Source organism: Balaenoptera musculus, chromosome 13, assembly GCF_009873245.2.
Source record: "Balaenoptera musculus isolate JJ_BM4_2016_0621 chromosome 13, mBalMus1.pri.v3, whole genome shotgun sequence".
Lineage (NCBI taxonomy): Eukaryota > Metazoa > Chordata > Mammalia > Artiodactyla > Balaenopteridae > Balaenoptera > Balaenoptera musculus.
Window position 1 is genome coordinate 2660359 of NC_045797.1, and position 17852 is coordinate 2678210.

Here is a 17852-nt window from a genome sequence, read left to right on the forward strand (position 1 = left end):
CGCAATCTCTGAATGCTGCCCGCCGGGCAGGGCCCACGTCCTCCTCGAGGCAGCTTTGACGTTTTTGGTCGACGCTGGCAATGGCGAGTCACCAGCACCTGCTGCCTCGGAAACTGCCAGGTGTCTCACCCCAGTTCCGAGTGGTCCGCGGAGCCCTGGAAAGCAGGGATCCTGCCCCCATCTTTCAGACCAGAGGGCTGAGGCTCGGTGTGGGCGGAGGGCGGTGGTCTCCGGAGCACGTGTCACCCCAGGCCTCGCAGAAGCTCCCAGCCGAGGTCCCGTCCTCAGCTCCGTGTCATTATTGCTCAGTCAACACTTCTCAGCAGGACCTAATTGCCTTCTAATTGTTTTCTCTCTGTTTGTTGTTTTTCTAATTAGAGACGCAAATTCTAAGCTTTGAGGACAAAAACTCTGTTGACTACTTTTTGTAACCCCCTTCCTGTGGGATCCAGAGGAGCCACCAGTAAGGACGCCACGGACTGATGGAAGAATCCAGACGCGCAAGGCGGATGGGCAGGCAGACCCCACCACCTGGGCTACGGGAACGTTGGAGCGAGGGGTCGGCAGTGGCGCCCTTGCCCCAGGGGGAGTGTTGGCTCCCAAGCCTCGCGTGAGGGGCGCTGGGCACAGACAGCAGAATCCTCCCACTGCCTCTGCTGGGGGGAGAAACGCGCACAGACCCGCCCCGCCCGCGAGCTCGGGCTGGGGGGGGGGACAGACGGCAGGGGAGGAGAGGGTGCTGGGGACAGCGCAGCGGCCGGGCTGCTCATGGGCACCCGGCAGCGGAGGGGCGGCGCGGCTGGGGGCTCTGCAGGCAGGGCTGAGCCTGGGGAGGCGGGTGGAGGCCAGCGTTCCTTAGCGGTGAGCGGCCCCGACAGCTGCGGCGGCGACCACTCTGCACAGCCCTGCAGCGACCCAGGCCCGACCCTGGGGCACAAGGTCCCACCTTCAGGGACAGGGCCTGCTGTCTGCTAGGACTGCCCCTGCTCCCGCTCCACCACTGCTTCCGTGGGAGCTGCCCTTGGTCCCAAGTGGCCCCAGCTCCCTAGTCTGTCGGAAGAACCCCGAGAAGTGAGAGGCCAGCTTGGGAGTCGAGCGCCTGGGAGACCTGGGACACGGCCCCCTTCCTGCAGGATGTCCGCCCAGCCCCTCCCTCAAAGTAGGCCAGATACCCTGAGAGCCTCCCAAGAAGTCCCTTTTTCCAGTGTAAAGACAGCCCAAGTCTGGGGCTCTTGCCACCGACAGGTCCTCATATAACCGAACACAACCACCTACCGAGCTGCAGTGTCCGGCTCCCTTTCCTTTATCTGCGAATCGCCGTGAAACACGCCTCTCCTCTACCACCCTCCCCTCGCTTCCAGGCAATACTCTGAAATTACAGAAGAAAAATTCAGTGTGATAATGGGGGACCCTGAGAGGGAGCAGTGACGACGGTGTCCTTGGCGGAGAAGTTTACGGGGTTCGAAACGCCATCAGGAGAGTTTGTGTGAATCTTTCATTCTCGACTCGGAGAGAAGGACCGCACACTGTGAGGCTGGCTCCCCCGGGGAGGTTTCAATCTTTTTTAGGAGAAGTACAATCAAGTCTTGGGAAAATGAAAAAGGAATAAATTTGGAGTTCTCGTGAACAGTTTTCATAGAAGATCCAACCGTGGTCCTAACTTTTGTTAAAGCTAAAGTAGCAGTGATTTCATGAAAAGTAACAGGAATTTACCACTTTATTAAAGGGGTCTCCTCCCATCCGTTAAAGAAAATTTCCTAGAAGGAACCTGTCTGGTTTGTATTTATAACTTGTTAAATAAGTGTCTGATGAATAAAAACTGAGTAAGAAAAAGCACTAACACAGCAAGACTAGGACCCCGCATTCTGCTACTGCAGGAACAGTGCCTGAAAGGCTGAGGCCCTGTGTAAAACCCAGGTTTCATCAGGATCAGGTATGAGGAGGCCAACAGGCCAGCAAGTGACTGTCTGAAAGGCACGCGGCAGGCATGTGGTTTACTGTCGCCAGGGACCCGCTAACCCTGGCAGGGGCCCTCCCTCCATGCAGCAAGGCCCCAAGACATCTGGAAACACATGGTTAAAGCAGGCCTTCACTCCAGAAATCATGGCCTTTAAGTACCTTCTGATTCTAATGAAATACCTAATTCTACCTTACGGTTCCTTTTTTGAAATATATATCATAAATGTTATTATTTAGTTTAAAAAGCTAACGGCCTGTGCTGAAGGAAGGAATACACTGATATGACTTGAATTGTTTTTTCCCCACATTTTGCACCTCTGTTGTAATTTATATTTTCCGAGAAATGACAGAAAAAAATTCTTTGACAATATTTTGCTCAGTGTTGAAGCTCAGTAGTTTTTATAGCTTAGTGAGTGCTCAAAGATTACTTTCAATTTTCAGTAATGAGTTTACTGTGTCTTAACCAAAGGCTTACAATAAGAAGAAAATTTTCTGTAGCCCACAAAGTTGGTCCCCAAAGAAGGTGGCAGTATTTCCGTGCGACGACGACGACGGTGATGTTTAGGGCTCCTGGACTGCTAATTTGGGGGAATGGGTCACAGGCTTCCTGGTAGAGGCGCCTGACATCAACGCTCGTGCACACACAAGGTGCTGGCCCTCCCTTATGAACACTGAGAGCTCCTGGCCGGCGGCCACCTCCCGTGGTGTGTGAGGGCCGAGCACCTGTGTCTGTGGGGCTGCTGGATCGAGTGCAGCCTGGACGACTTAGCAGACACATGGAAACACTCGGTGTACAGCGCTCAGCTACCCCACACACAGCATCGTGTTTCTGTTTTTTCTGAGGAGTCGAGGCGGTGAACTGTCATTCATTTTCAAGTTAACTGCCTGTTTACACCATGACCCCCACTCCTTCCCTTGTCCAACTGAGATCCTGTGCACTTGGGTTTAACCAAACGACAGAGGTTAAGGAGGGGTTTCTTGAGGAAAATCACAACCAACACTGATAGAGGACCTGCTCTGGGCTCCGCGGCTCCTGTGGATTTTACTGAATCCTCTAACCCTGGGGCAGGGCAGGGTGTCCTCCCCTCCTCACGCGCGACCACCCAGCTGTAAGGAGGTCAGCTGCCCGAGGTCACACATAAGCCCCGGAGACTGTTCTCGAGCTCCTACGTCCCGACTCACGGTGGTTTTTCATTCACTTTTATCATAAAACGGTTCATAATAAAAATCACACGTATCACATTTGAAAGGTATAGTAAAGCGGACACTCATGTACCCTCCTCCCAGCCAGATAAAGATTATGACCAATACCCTTGACCCCTGCTCCCACCAGGTCAGGCCCGAGATCTCACCATGGTGTCTGCTTCACCTGCTGGATCTAGGGCTGCACACAAAGGGCGGACTTACTGTCCTTGAAAAACCCCCCAAACCCTCCTCATGCCCGTGGTTCTCAGTATCATAGGGAGGGACCCCTCTGGGCATCTTGTGAGAGCAATGGAACTACGTAGCCCAGAAAAAGTGACGCATGTATAGAGCTCTGGATGTATTTCAAGGTTTCACAGACACGCTAAAGCCAGATCCTCAGAACTAATTCATACTGTAACTGCAAGTCTGTACCCAACTTGGAAGGTACTATGCTAAGTGAAATAATACAGAAAGAGAAAGGCAAACTCGGGCGTGGTATCACTTATACGTAGAATCTTTAAAAAAAAAAAGAGTCACACTCAGAAGCAGAGAGTGGAATCGTGGCTGCCGGGGGCTGGGGGGGACTGGCCTGTTGTCTTCCGCAGAGACTCGGCTGGCCTCCGGACAAAGACGCTCCACGGGCTTCACTCTTCTCAACAAGCCTCTCGTCCGTCAGTCTTGAAAGATATGCCGTAACAACTGCTCTCCGGGAAAACGACCGAGTTAGGGGGAGTGAGTCCAAGTCCGTCCTGACATTAGGTTAGCAGTGCGGCTCTGGTGGGGCAGATCTGTGGGGCTGGGCCTTTCCGTCCGCAAAAGGCGGTCTCTTGATTGGATTTTGCTGAATGCTCCTTTCAGGTCGAATATGCCAAGATTCTGAGTTATGCTTCTAAAGCTCTCTTCTGAAAAAGTTTTAAAAGTAAAGCAGCAGAACAAAGCTGAACAGTTTTAAATAATTATTTTTAGAAGGTAACCTTTACAGCACTGCATTTTAGAGTAAATCATGTCACAACTCAAACGCCCGACGGTGCTGCTTCACCCCAGCCAGCAGCCGTCTCCTGCGCGTCTGCCACGTGCCGGGTGCACAGCGACCCTCTCCTTTCCCGCCCGGAACGCTCAGCGCTTCTTCCAGGTGAACTTCCCGCGGGCCCCCTCCTGGCCTGGCTTCTTCCGCTCTCCGACACGGCGATCGGCAGTAAGCAGTCCCGCTGCAGCATAAAAAGAGACGCCTTGATGAACCATGGAAAGCGCAGGAAAGCAGGAGAACCGCGTGAACTGGCAGCTCCTGCTGTCAGAGGAAAAGCACCAGGCCCACAAGCAATTCCCAGCCTCACGTACAACTCATGACAGCAGTCCGCTTTCACTCTCCTAAGCTATCTTCCCAATTTCTGAGACAAACACCAGGTACATTACTTGAGTCTGCTTTTCTTCTCCTATGAGAGATATGACTCCTTGTTGGTTTTTAAACTTGTTCAACTTAAGACAAAGCTGCTCTGGTGTGCCAGTCACGACTCACTGCCAGGGAACTTGCCCGGCACGCTTACTATTACAGATGTGAAAGTTTCAAGAGGGAGAAAAGAAACACTTCCTGGGGGCGAAGTGTGTGGAAGTATGCAGACACGACACAGTAACAGTGCCCGTGAATATACTGACACATAATATGACTTATCAGACATACCTGAGAAAAGAAACTTATTCTTCTAATTTGTGTGAGAGTAATAGTTCTTGGTACTTTGTTTCAGAATCTAAAAAAGGTTTTAGAGTTGTGTTCTCAGCACAAGGCGTTGGTTCCAGAAGAGTAAAGTCACTTTAGACCGGAAGCTCCCGGTCTCCCACCATCAGGAGTAATTACAGCTTCTGAGCAATAAACGAGTCACTCAGCATACGGCCCCGATGGGTGCGCCCAGCGGTGCTCCAGCCGTGGGATGTTGTAACTACCGCGAGAACACCAGCGACGAGAAAACTCTTTAACTGTGTTTATAAATATGTAAACAGCCTGGAGTTTCTCACTGTCTTTTTCACCTTTCCAACACTAGCACTTCTCTTCACTGTATGCGAGGCTTCTGTATTTTATTAGGGTACTTTCAATGGCCACACAGCAAAGGCAAAATTCACATCTTACGCTTGTCATATACTCATAGCTCTTGCATTTACTTGTACTTAGGGGGCACGGAATAAAACAACGTTTTGTGTGGAATGCAAACAAGACCTGTCTAAATTCTAGTTTAAATGATAAGTAATGATGCTTTATTACTTTTCATTATGCACAGAAACTCAAACTAGCAGAATTGTTAAGTGAGGTCCTATCAAATGATTTTAATGACTAGATATGAATCCTACAAAATGGTGAACTGTTTATAAGCAAATGGATTCTTAGAGGCTTAAAAAAATTCACTTGCCTAAGCTACGGGTGGCGCTACCTGCAGCGTGGGACCAGAACCCCAGCGGCGCAGTGGGAGGGCAGGGGCAGGGCCCACGTCACTTGCCCGGAGGGGCTCCTGGACCCAGAGGTGCCGAGGGCCTTGCTGAGGCCACACAGCCGGTCGGCAGTGTCCGCAGTGCTTTCCTCCTTCACAAATGGTGGGAAGATACTCCTCGGCTAGAGCTGCCCCGACTGACTGTGAAATGCGGATGCAGGGCCCTAACGAACATGTTGATCGTAGAACCCTTCTCCCCCTGTGCAGAGACCCCTGAATTCACGGCTAGGTGACAGGGTCACACAGAGTGAGTAAGGGAAATGAAATTCGAACTAACATCACAGTGGAAAAGGAATCTCCAATAACTCTGGAGAGAAACACCTTAGGGGTTCCATCATTAAATTGAATAACGATTACAAATTGCTATGATAAAACAAAAGCCACCGCCCACGTGCCCGACACAAAACGGAGTCGGATGAAGACTCGAGGGTGACCCGGCCCCGCCCACCTGAACTCGCACCTTGGCGCATCCACTCGACCTCGTCCTCGGTGACAAAGCTGCACAAGGCTCTCGCCGTCGCCAAGCGGACGGCCCCCGCCTGCGCCGCCCGCCCGCCCCCCGACACCGTGCAGGTCACGTCGTGCTGTCCCAGCCGGTCGAGGAAGTGGAAAGGGAACATCAGCTGTTCTCTAAGGCACAGCACGAGAGGCAGAGTTAAGTTCACCGCGAAGATACACAACTTTACAGGCTGCTCACATTCTGGACGTTTGTTAAGACCCACACTAGACGCAGGAACACGAGCGTCTCCGGCACTCAGAGGCTCGCTGAGAGCAGGGCCGGGCCTCTTTCTCTCGGGCACGACAGCACGCCCCAGCTGTTTGCTGATCCTGCTTGCCTCACGAGCATTTTGCGAGGCTTGAACATGACCTCATAAAGAAGTCTGAAAGCTGGGAGAACTCAAGCTGGGAGAACTCCTTTAATCCACTGAATCCAACCTCTCTGGATTCAATGATCAGATGTAATATTAACAGGCCTTCCCAAGCAACTATCAAGTGCCATTTGGGTTCACTAAGTAAAGTGTACTATGATGTACCTGTATAAGGTTTGTGCTCGTCCAGACACCGTGAGTTTTAAAGTCACTGAAACCACACTCGACGTCTTCCCACTGAGACACGCACTCTGACTGCAGTTCCCTCGGCTGCAGGGTGCTGCCCGGGGACGCCCCACAAACCAGTCAGGCCTGCTCCCCCCACAGCCAGCGAGCACCCACGTGGCCCAGGCAGGGCCAGGGCCAGAGGCTGGGGCAGGCAGACTGCCCTGGACCTTCTTCTCACTCACAGACGAGGGGCTGCTTTTGCCTTGATAGCTCGTATGAAGTTTACTTAGAAAAGCTGATGAATACTGAACACTGCACTTGCTCGTTTGGTCTGGCACCGTAGCTTTCTGGACCCCCCAAGTAAAGCTTATCGTCACACAGTGGCGCTGAGTGGTGGATGTTACCCCCGGACCACACACTAGCGGAGCAAGCCCCGGTGGTGTGGACGGACACAACAAGAGCTCGGAAGGCAGAGTTAACTGCAATCTGTCACAATACTGCTTCACCAGGGATGCAGTTCCAACAGGAGTGAAAGAAGCCCTACAATAGAAAACAGGCATGAAACGACCTAAAGCTAGTGTTGTTGTCTTTGAACAAATGTTCCAAAGCAACCAAATGAAAAGCAGGGATGTTACAAAAGTAGTACTACAGTTGACCTTTGCACAACATGGGTTTGAACTGTGCAGGCCCGCTGACACGTGGACTTTTTTCAACAGTAAACACTACAGACCTACACCATCCACAGTGGCCGAATCCCTGGATGAGGAAACTCGATACAAAGAACCAACGGTAAGGTTATACTCAGATTTTCCACTGTGCTGGGAAAATCCCAACCTCCACATCGTTCAAGGGTCAACGATATTATAACTAATAGCTGTATTATAAGAGCTAAAGAAAATGTAGAGGCTGATAATCTACACCCGCCATTTCCAGCCAGGACACCGAGGTCAGTATGGAACCTAAGGAACTGTCTTTGGCACATCACGGGCCCACGCTGCCTGACACGACTGCGCAGGTGAGTGACGCCCTGCTCACCTACTCGTTTGGGAGCTTAAACGTTTATCTGTTTTAATTCCTAAAACTTTAAGATTCCCTAACAAATGCTTATATAGATTAAAAAACTGAGACTAAAATTTGGGGAAAAAATTCAGGCTCTATGAGAGCACCTGAGTCAGGCTGGTCAAGGCGAGAAAGGACCTGAGGAAATGGAGTCTGCCCAGTCGGGAAGCTGGTGCACACTGAGCGCGACACTGAGTCTAGGAAGAGAGAAAGCAACACCCAAAGGGTACAGCGGAAAACGATGACACAGCTATCAGTCTTAATTAATCTGGACTCACACTCGTACACGCAGAAACAGTTACAGGCATGAAAATACTTCACAAATCTCTCCTCTCAGTGATCTCAGATGACATCCTGAGCTAAAACAATCAATTTTATTTTGCTCTTTGTTATATAATCAAAGTTATTTTGGGAAAAAAAAAAATTTCCTCCTTCAATCTTCTCTGAATGCCACTCCTACGGCACCAATTGTGCAGCACATAACCTGGTACATATATAAAATCACGTAGTCTTATTTTTCTGTGACTGCTTAAGATGCTAACTTGTCTCCTCTATTACACGGTTAGTGCCATGTGAGGAAAGTACTCCCTTCGTACAGGTGATCAATTAAGAGTTGCTTCACTGGCTGAGTGACAGAGCAAAGGCCTTTCCAAATCAGAAAGCAATGCTCTGTGTACCCCACACAGCACCAGGCACATCGTGGTAAGTGTCTGCTAAGTGAACGAATAAACACAAAATTTCTGACAACACGAGGAAAGAACACAGTCCACACTCCCAATGACCTGTTTGCTGTCTGTGTAAAAACAGCCTAAAGAAAGGACCCTGGAAAGAAAAGCAAGCAGTTCAAACTGACCTTCAGGCAAGCACCTCAGAGATCATCAAGTCCAACTCCCTCCTACCATTTAGGGAGGTGACCTTTAAGCATCTTGGCTGAGTTCACACAGCTGGAAAACAGACCTAGAATCAAGATCACCGATTCCTGGCTCGGCCGTCTCCCTACTACTGGTCAGTGGTCACCTCCCTGCTCATCTGTAAGCTCGTGAGCCCCTCGTGCAGGAGGAAAGGCCAGTCCCCGAGCAGCACGGCTGCCGTAAATCCCGACAGCTACTGAAAGACGGTGAGGCGGTTTGGGCGCCTATCCCACCAAGACTAGCCTCAGGCTTCCCAATCAGATAGGGAGCTTCTCGACAACAGAAACCGTATCTCACATAGCTCTGGTATCTTTGCAAAGCCAAAAGCAAGCCTGGGCACACTGACAACCCTTAGCAAATGCCCGCTGCATCAGACTGAAGGATGAGTTCTAAGGGTGCAGGTTAATTGTGAGATAGAGCCGAAACTGAGACCTGCTATTGAATCATCAGGAGTCACATCTGAAAACAAATGAACAGCTGGCTATTGATCAAATGCCATTCCTTACAGCAGTCGTAACGCTGAGGTTACGGCTCTCTCTGGCTTTTGGTAAGACAGATAAGAGCTTCCTCCATCAGCTTCCCTGAGAGGATGATGGCAGAATTAGTCTAATTCCTACTAAACAGACTTAGAGTGGGCTACTTCTTGACGCACACACACACACAAATAAAATACACATACATTTCCTGAAGTAATTATTCCGTCCAGAAGCTTACACTACACTGGCAGGGTCCTCTTTCCTGACATAAGCATTGGGATCATAAGAGCCTTAACCCTTCTGACCCTAAACACCACTGCAGGAACCAGGAGGAGATTAGGAAGAGAGGAACGAACCGCGCAGAACTGCTGTGACTTGTGCAGGACGACACTAACGACTGGGAAAATCGTAGCCATCTCAAGAAGGGGCCTTACACAGTGACTCAGGAACGCATCTCAGATGGGCACGCTTAGTGGGGCTGAGCTGTAACACCGACTTATAATTCATGTCTGTTCCTCCACGGGATACAAAGTTCAAAGACTAAAACGGCCATATGTAGCCATGGGAACTAAGCAAAGCCTGAGGAGCTCTTATTTTAATATATAAATGTCAGGTTTCTTTGCTTGCTCAATATACATACATATATATATATATATATATATATATATATATATATATATACACACAAAATTTTCTGTGAATAGAAAAAAATCCAAAGTGATAAAGCGAACTTTTTCTAATATTTACGATGGTAAGTGCCAAACAAGGTTGGTTTTCGTTGTTCTGTGGCTGCCCATCCCCAAACCCAGGAAGCAGAGGTGGCACAGTCTGCATTTCAGAACATAAGACCCCGAGGCACTCAACTTCTGGTATGATCTGATGAGAAGGGGAGGAAGACGCAATTAATGAGGAATTCTAGAGATGCTTTCTAAAAATCTGGAAAACGACATAAAAAATAGTGACAGCATCCCTCTAGCTAGTTTGATATATTCTATTAGTAAAGAGAAATAATCATGCAGACAAATATAATCAGAAAATCATAAGCCTTAGTTGATCGTGACATATGATAAAGTACATTTTCTTTAAAAACAAAAAGCAAAACCAAAACAAAGACCTCACCTGTCCTGAGTCACCGGAAAGTAGAGCAGGTAGTCGACCCCATTTACTTCTATCTTCCCACTTCCATGGTCATAAACGGCCACTTCTGCCTTTGCAGTCTTTCTGTTACCTTTAAAAATAAAAGACATCTATTAGTGAACATCTTGAGGACCAATGCTTTGACAGAGGCAAAACTATATTAAATTTTTTCCCCCAGAATAACAATATGTAACACTCTATACAAGAAAGTTCTATAATTACTACAAGTCAAACAAAAATAGAACAGGCAAACTACACAATAATTGACGTAATAAAGCTTACTATGGGGTGATTTTGTTCTTTAATCCCATTTTAGAAACACTACAATGATTTTAGTTTCAACAAAGTAATTCAGATTTATTTATATTATTAAAAAAATCAATTTACATAGTGTTCTTTTTAAATTAATAAGAATATATCAATCGTATAATTTTTAAAATATATGAATAGTAAAATAAAGTATAATTGGTAGAAATAAAAGGAATCCTTAGGAAAGGTCACACTTCTTTGAAAACATTAACTGAAAATGATAAAGGAATGATGTAAAATTTTTTAAAGTTGCAGATGTATCATTTAATAACTCAATTCTTTAAAGTTACACCATGTCAAATGTCTCTGTACACCTACAAGGAAGATGTGAGTCGAGGACCTAAAGTTTTAACATTTTGTAGTTTTAGCATCTGACATGCAGGTTCACCGAAAATTTTCATTTAATATAAGAAACCTTTATTTAGAAACCTAAACCTTTATAACAAACCTACATTTTGTTGTTTCTACCAGTTGAAAATGTGAAAATACAAAGTGTTAATATGATTGTTGTGTCCACATTTTTTTCTTGCAACATTATAAAGTTCAGTTTTTAAAAACGTCAACAGAACCTTAATATTTGGAAATCCAGCGTAGCAGCAGCAAAAATAAACAAACAAAATGAACACCAAAGGGCAAGAGCAAATAAACATCCGGCAATTTCCCAATCCTTGGCGGGGCGGGGGGGGGGGGGTGTTCTCTCTCCACGGGTGCGTTACCTCGGCCTGTGCTGAAGGCCATACCCTTCTCGTCATACTGCACAGGCTCAATCAGCTGTTTTTTCGATTGAATGGTTACACTCCTGCGGAACCTGCCCACAAATTCTTCTTCAGCCTCGTCACACGGCAACGCCGATAACCTTTCCAGCAGCCGAATGAACTGTGCGTACTGCAGACAATAAAAATTCATTAGGAGATGCAAGTGTAATTGCATTTGCTAAATTTTTTCTATTTTTATATACTTGATCTTTCCAATGTTGCTTTTCTTGATGAATTTTGACAGGATGACACTTCCGCAACTTCATGCTGCTTTTAAAACAGCGCGCAGATGCAGCACTTTCCCTGTGTACCTTTAGTGCTCAATCTTTGCTTTCGAGAAACAAAGAGATTTATCATTCAAAGAAAAATCCATTTCTCTGTATCAGGATTACATGAAGGTGAAATTTAAATTCATTTTCAAAAAAATACTTAGATGATCTTTAAGTATAATTTCTACTCTTTTATTAGAACTGTATCAAGAGGTGCTTCATAAATAATTTCCAGCAAGTTTCGTACAGTAAAACGGGAAGAGTCTGATTTTGAGAAAACGTACCTCTTAAACTACATTTCATAATACATTTGGCAAATGTATCTTTAGCTGTTCAAGCTGTGTTACTTTAATGTTTATGATTTCCTTTAAAACCGAACAATCAAGCTATTTAAAAATTCAAGAGATACTTGACTTAAAGGGCAACCTCTTGAAATAAATTACCCTTGCTACTCAGTGCATTTTTTTTTAATAGTTCTTGAACATGTGATTAGAAAGTAAACAACTTGGTATTAACCCCTTAAAATTAGAAGCCAGAGTAATCACTCTAAAGTGTTTATGCAGAAGGAAACAACTGATACTTGAGATCCTTAGCATGGAGAGTGAAACCCAGTTTTTGATAACCTTATTTATGTTTTGCCAACCCTAAAAATCATACTCATCTTTGTTACCACTGCCTTTACAGTGAAAATCTGCCATTAATAATTTGAAATACATAAAAATCTCACAAGTAAGATTAAAAGGGCTGCTTCAAGTATTGCTTCCTGTGATGTAACAATACTAGAGAAGGCAACTGTCTGAGGAAGAGTGAACTACTAGCCACCTGCGGTACCCAGCCTGGTAAAGCTCCATCACCTTCATTCACAGGCCTGTCCTTCCTCAGCTGTTCTCAGTTCCTCTGCACCGGCTGTAATACCCTCGAACACACAAGGAGGCAACTACAGGTATGACACAGCCTTGCTTATGAACTGGGATCACGGTTCAAGACATCACTGACTACCCTTGCCTTCCTCATCTTGACACCAGCCATCAGCTTCAGGATTTCTTCCAACATCCAGCTGCCCAAAGTACAAAGATACCTATATATCTGGTTGTTTTGTTTTCATAGCTGCACACCTATAACAAAGTCCTTGGGATGTTTTCAAAATGAAAACAAACAAACCTGTATTATAAAAATCAAAGCAGCCAGAAAACAGGAAACACTGAAATGATTCATTCAATGAAGAAGCAAAGAGAGGTTTTTCAGTTGGATCCAAGTGCAGTGATACTGACTTGGCAGTTAGGATATTAGAAATTAATTTCAGATCTTCAACTCACCAAATGCCTGACACCTTAGTTAAGCAAAATGCAACTTTTCCAAAACATTAATTTCTACAATATGTTAAATGAAGAAAAGAGCAATTTAAGCATATGACTTGAAATCTACACGGCAGCAAGGTACTAACAATGTTACCCACTGCCATGGAAGGAAAAAACTTTTCTTGGAACAATTTGTGAAATTTTTCTATACTCCCCTCTTCCAGAAATAATCTAAATTTAGAACATCAACACATTTAAAACATCAAACTTCCTGTGATAATACTGGCATATATTAGAACATTGAGCAAAAAAAGAATCAGACTAAGACCTAAAGCAGGGGTCACCACATTCATAGGCTTTTTTTTTTAAAAATTTATTTGTTTATTTATTTTTGGCTGTGTTGGGCCTTCGTTTCTGTGCGAGGGCTTTCTCTAGTTGTGGCAAGCGGGGGCCACTCTTCATCGCGGTGCGCGGGCCTCTCACTGTCGCGGCCTCTCTTGTTGCGGAGCACAGGCTCCAGACGCGCAGGCTCAGTGGTTGTGGCTCACGGGCCTAGTTGCTCCACGGCATGTGGGATCTTCCCAGACCAGGGCTCGAACCCGTGTCCCCTGCATTGGCAGGCAGATTCTCAGCCACTGCGCCACCAGGGAAGCCCCATAGGCTTTAACATTCACTGGGGGAGCCTGCTGAAACTGTGAATTCCTGGGTGACACCCATGGAAATTCTGCGTGAGGTCTGAACCTTGGGAACTGCATTTTGTAACCAGCATTCCAGGTGATTCTGATACAGGTGGTTTTGCCGATTCCAAGAGGAAACATACTGGCCGTGTGGATACTGCATTGGTAAGCCAGGAAAGTAACCATGCGCTTCATTTCTTTTCTACTTAACCTGTAACAACCCCTTACACTTATCATTAGCTTGTAAAATTAGCATCCGCTTTACTGAAGGAGGTGAAAAATGACAGCTGCCATGCTCCCCTGAACAAGGGGCAGAGGATGCAAGCGCACCTGTGGAGGAGGGTCTGGGGACCAGGCACGCCACCTTCCTGGCCCTCCCAGGGCAGAAATCAGCTCCACGTGTCACCTGTGGAGGAGGGTCTGGGGACCAGGCACGCCACCTTCCTGACCCTCCCAGGGCAGAAATCAGCTCCACGTGTTTTAAAAGGAAAACCGTCTTACGAACACCTGCCTCTGAGGAACGTTACTATTAGGATCCTAAATACAGCAACTGTCTACAATCCTATGGCACAGGTCCCCTTAAATTAAAAAGATTAATTACTCACATCTTGATCTGACAGTTTTTCCACTAACATTTCTTCCAGTTCCTCCTTAATCAGCCATCTGCTGCCAATCGGGTCTCTGTTAAAATATCACATTATATTCTCTTTTAAATTAACCATGCAATGAGTTATATCACAAAAGATCCCACAAGTAGTAGCGATTCTTGATTGGGAAACACATTTTTGTATTATATAGCGTAAAATTTCATCCAAGTAAATGATTTTTGAGACACATTATTTCACTTCCTCAATCTACTTTGGAAAAGATACCCAGTCTAGCAAATGTTCCATTCGCAGAGTTAGACATGGCATTGGGGAACCCATTTGATGATATTCAAGTCACTAGGTTTCTCAAAAATTAAAACTGTGCTTGCTTTTCATAATTTACTTTAAAGGGTATGTTACGGACACAGAGTTAATCTGTCAATGGACTAAAGTAGTAATGAGATCCAAATAAAAGGCTAGGGGTAGTATTTACAACTAAAACTAGGTATATTCAGAAACTTGTTGTCTTTTGCATAGGAAGAAATATGTGAATAACCAGCCCCAAATTTAAAACTGGTTGGTCAGGTCGCTGGATCTAATCTATCATTGTTTGCTAAATGGAAGCACAAACCTTCAAATACAAAATACACACACACACACATTATGTATATATACGGGCATATAAATGCACAGTTACATACACAAAAATTCTAAAGAAATAATATTCAAATACAGTAAGTGCCACTTAACATACAAATCTAGAATGAATATAAAAATAATAACCTTAATATTTACATCCTCCCAAACAAAAAAGAAATCACCTATTATTTGGAATTTTAATGATTAATGCTGAAATAACGAACAAATTTTTAGGCTTTTAGGTATGCCTAAAAAACACCAATGATAAGTGGTATGTTTTTAGTTAATTTTCTCATATATTTTAATGCAAAAAAGAACTTACTTGGCTTTAGTTTTTTCTGAAAACAGACCTTTGGCTCGCAGCTGGTCTTGACGGTTTTCTACATCTAGTAGCTTTCCGTATGCTCCCTGTGGCAAATAACACACACATACATTAAACCAAGAGAGACGGGCGCACCATTACCTCCCTTTAGGTCTCCCCTGAGCACCTCATCTCAGAAGCGCCCTCCTCAAGTCACAGCTGCACAGCAAGGATTACTGAAAATGTTTAACAATGCTATTTCTCATTCAAACTAAAGAATGGTGGAGTAATTTCAATGAGAATTTAGTATCATACATAGTAACACACTTAACTTCAAATGATTTTTAAAAAACTCTATAGAAGGTTTACAACTCAGTGAGGTTAGTAAAAACAAAATAAAGTTATAAGCTATTTATTTTCCTTAAGAGTTCCACAAAGAGAACCAAAACTTTTCCTTAAAAAAAAATCATAATTTATATAGCAATATGCATTTAAACTTAGAGAATTACCAGTAAAAAATTTTAACATTTATATAAGATGTCTTTACCATGTAGTCTGTATCTTAAAAAGTTTTCTATTAATATTTATTTTTCATTATTTGATTTCTATTGATTTACTTTCTAACAAAGTCTGTGAATGTATGTCACCTGTTAAATCATAATGCAAGTAGGAGAAAATTTACCATTTTGTAAGCACTAATCTGGCAATAACGGTTATCAATGAAATACGATTTCCAGGAAATGAGTTTACAATAAGCAGAATAATGCAACTGTCTCCCAATTTTTTTGACTGAGCAAACTTGAGGACTCAAATCCAATCTCTGTGTATTCATTTATAATGTACACATAACCTACCATACTAATACCTAAGGGACAGACGTTTTCAAAGGATGAGCTAGAGATGATATAAACATTTTTTCTTGCTTAATCATGACACCGTCCAACACCATCAGCCAATCTCAGAAGACACAACTTGTTACTCATAGAGATGTCTATCCATATTTAAAACAGTCTTCATAATTTCCAGTTTTGGGGACAACCTCTTGTGGGTGCTGATTAGAGCGTCATATATTAAAATGCTGCTGATGAAGAGTCTGCTCTAAGAATACACGTGCCCCTCTGCTACTCCCTTTGTATTTAGCGGTGCCTGCATTTGACTATCTTCATTCTGCAACCTCTTTTCAGGAATCCATTTCTCTCAAGAGGAAAAAGAATGTAGGAAGGGAGGGAGGGAGGGAGGGGGGGAGGAAAAAGGATGTAAAGACCGAGCCTTTGAGTTTCATAAATACAGATGAGAAAAGCCGAGATTATGCTCCATGGGCCAGGACTTCTTGGTGAGAAAAGGATAAGTTCATTTCCTGTAGTTGGGAGACTCATAAGAGTGTGTTTTGTTTTGTTTTGTTTGTTTTCAGTAAGGGTAGTAGGACTGATAACTTAGAAAAGAATAAGAAAAGCAGCAGCACTTAAGAGACAGTAAAACTGGGCCGAGCATCTCTGACAGAGTGAAACAATCGCTATCAATAGTTCAGTGATTCTAAAGCTAAGATCCCAGCAGAAGCAGAGAGCAGCAGCATCTAGCCCAAGCACTAGGTTAGAAATGTAAATTCTCAGGCCCCAACCCAGACGTTCCCAAGAGGAACCTCTTGGGAGGGGGGTCCAGTGATCTGTTTGAACGATGCCCCCAAATAACGCACCCTGAAGTTTGGATCTAAACACTGGAACTCTGGGGACAAATGAGGTTAATTCAATTTTAGGGCACAGATTAAGAATAACTATCTCTACAACTATACTCCAAGTATAAATCCATCACCTGTAGCAGCAGAAAAATGTATCTGACAATTCAAAACAAACTGTCCACTCTGAAGAAAGCAAGGACTAATAGGAGCCATCCACATCCAGAACGTGTCCCTGCTATGCAACTTAAAACCATACAACTTGTCTCCCGAGAACTGGTAAGCCGCATTTGACTGTAGTTAGGGTACCTGAAATTCATATTTAAAGGCTAAGATAGTGAGTTGTAAGCCCAACTGAATAGTGTATCAGAAAAATTTCTATGTACCTATTTCTAGAAAGCAATTCTGAAGTGCTCTGAACAGGTAAAACAGAGGGAGAATAAAAAACCCCACAAAATGAATCCTCCCTGCCTTGCATGAAGGGGACAGACGTGTGCAAGCAGCATCTCGCTGTGCACCTGCACCGCCCGCCCCGCCCCCGGAAGCCTGCTCCCGCTGGGGGTCTGTGGGAGCAGGATGGCATCAGTCTCCACGTCTCCACGCTGGGCTGCTCCAGAGCCCTGAGATTCTGAGAGTCCTTAGTCATAGATGTTGTATCTTTCAAATCCACCTTAAAAATATGAATCCAAGAGAACACCAACAACGGTAGTAAGACACCCTACCTGGTTATAAGGGTTTATTTACTTTTCTGGAATAACCAAGGCAACTAAAACAAAAATAATTCATCTGCTTCATAGGTGAAGTTTCAAGTCAAAATTTGGGGTGCTAAATTTGTCATCATTTTCCAGTGATTCTGAGCAATTTTTAAGTCCATATTTTTCTTAAAACTTTCTTGCACTCTGCTACTACCTTCCAGTGTTATATTTAGCTCCATAATAATGCATAAATAGTGTAAGTAACATCACCAGAAAAAACGTGGAATATGAGAAAACCATCCATGAAGAGTACACGTCAAATTTCGAACATGGTAAGTTCTATTCATTTATGGCACATGCTTTGATGGTTGTAATTCATCAAGTTATATAATGCTCTTTAAGCCCCCTC

At 44.7% G+C, this 17852-nt stretch overlaps 1 protein-coding gene across 6 annotated transcripts in view; it reads right to left on the reverse strand.

Moving 5' to 3' along the window:
- Positions 1–17852, reverse strand: part of MRPS9 (mitochondrial ribosomal protein S9) — a 92066-nt gene that overhangs the window by 41919 nt on the left and 32295 nt on the right. Inside the window, exons 6-11 of one of the 6 annotated variants that reach the window (XM_036873460.1) lie at positions 15098–15183; positions 14155–14230; positions 11267–11435; positions 10224–10332; positions 6070–6251; positions 2372–4352 (exon numbers count right to left, since the gene is read on the reverse strand). In XM_036873460.1, the coding sequence (XP_036729355.1) occupies positions 4261–4352; positions 6070–6251; positions 10224–10332; positions 11267–11435; positions 14155–14230; positions 15098–15183 (714 nt within the window). In that variant the 3' untranslated portion in view covers positions 2372–4260. The other 5 variants (XM_036873461.1, XM_036873462.1, XM_036873459.1 and 2 more) reach the window with 5 other exon arrangements.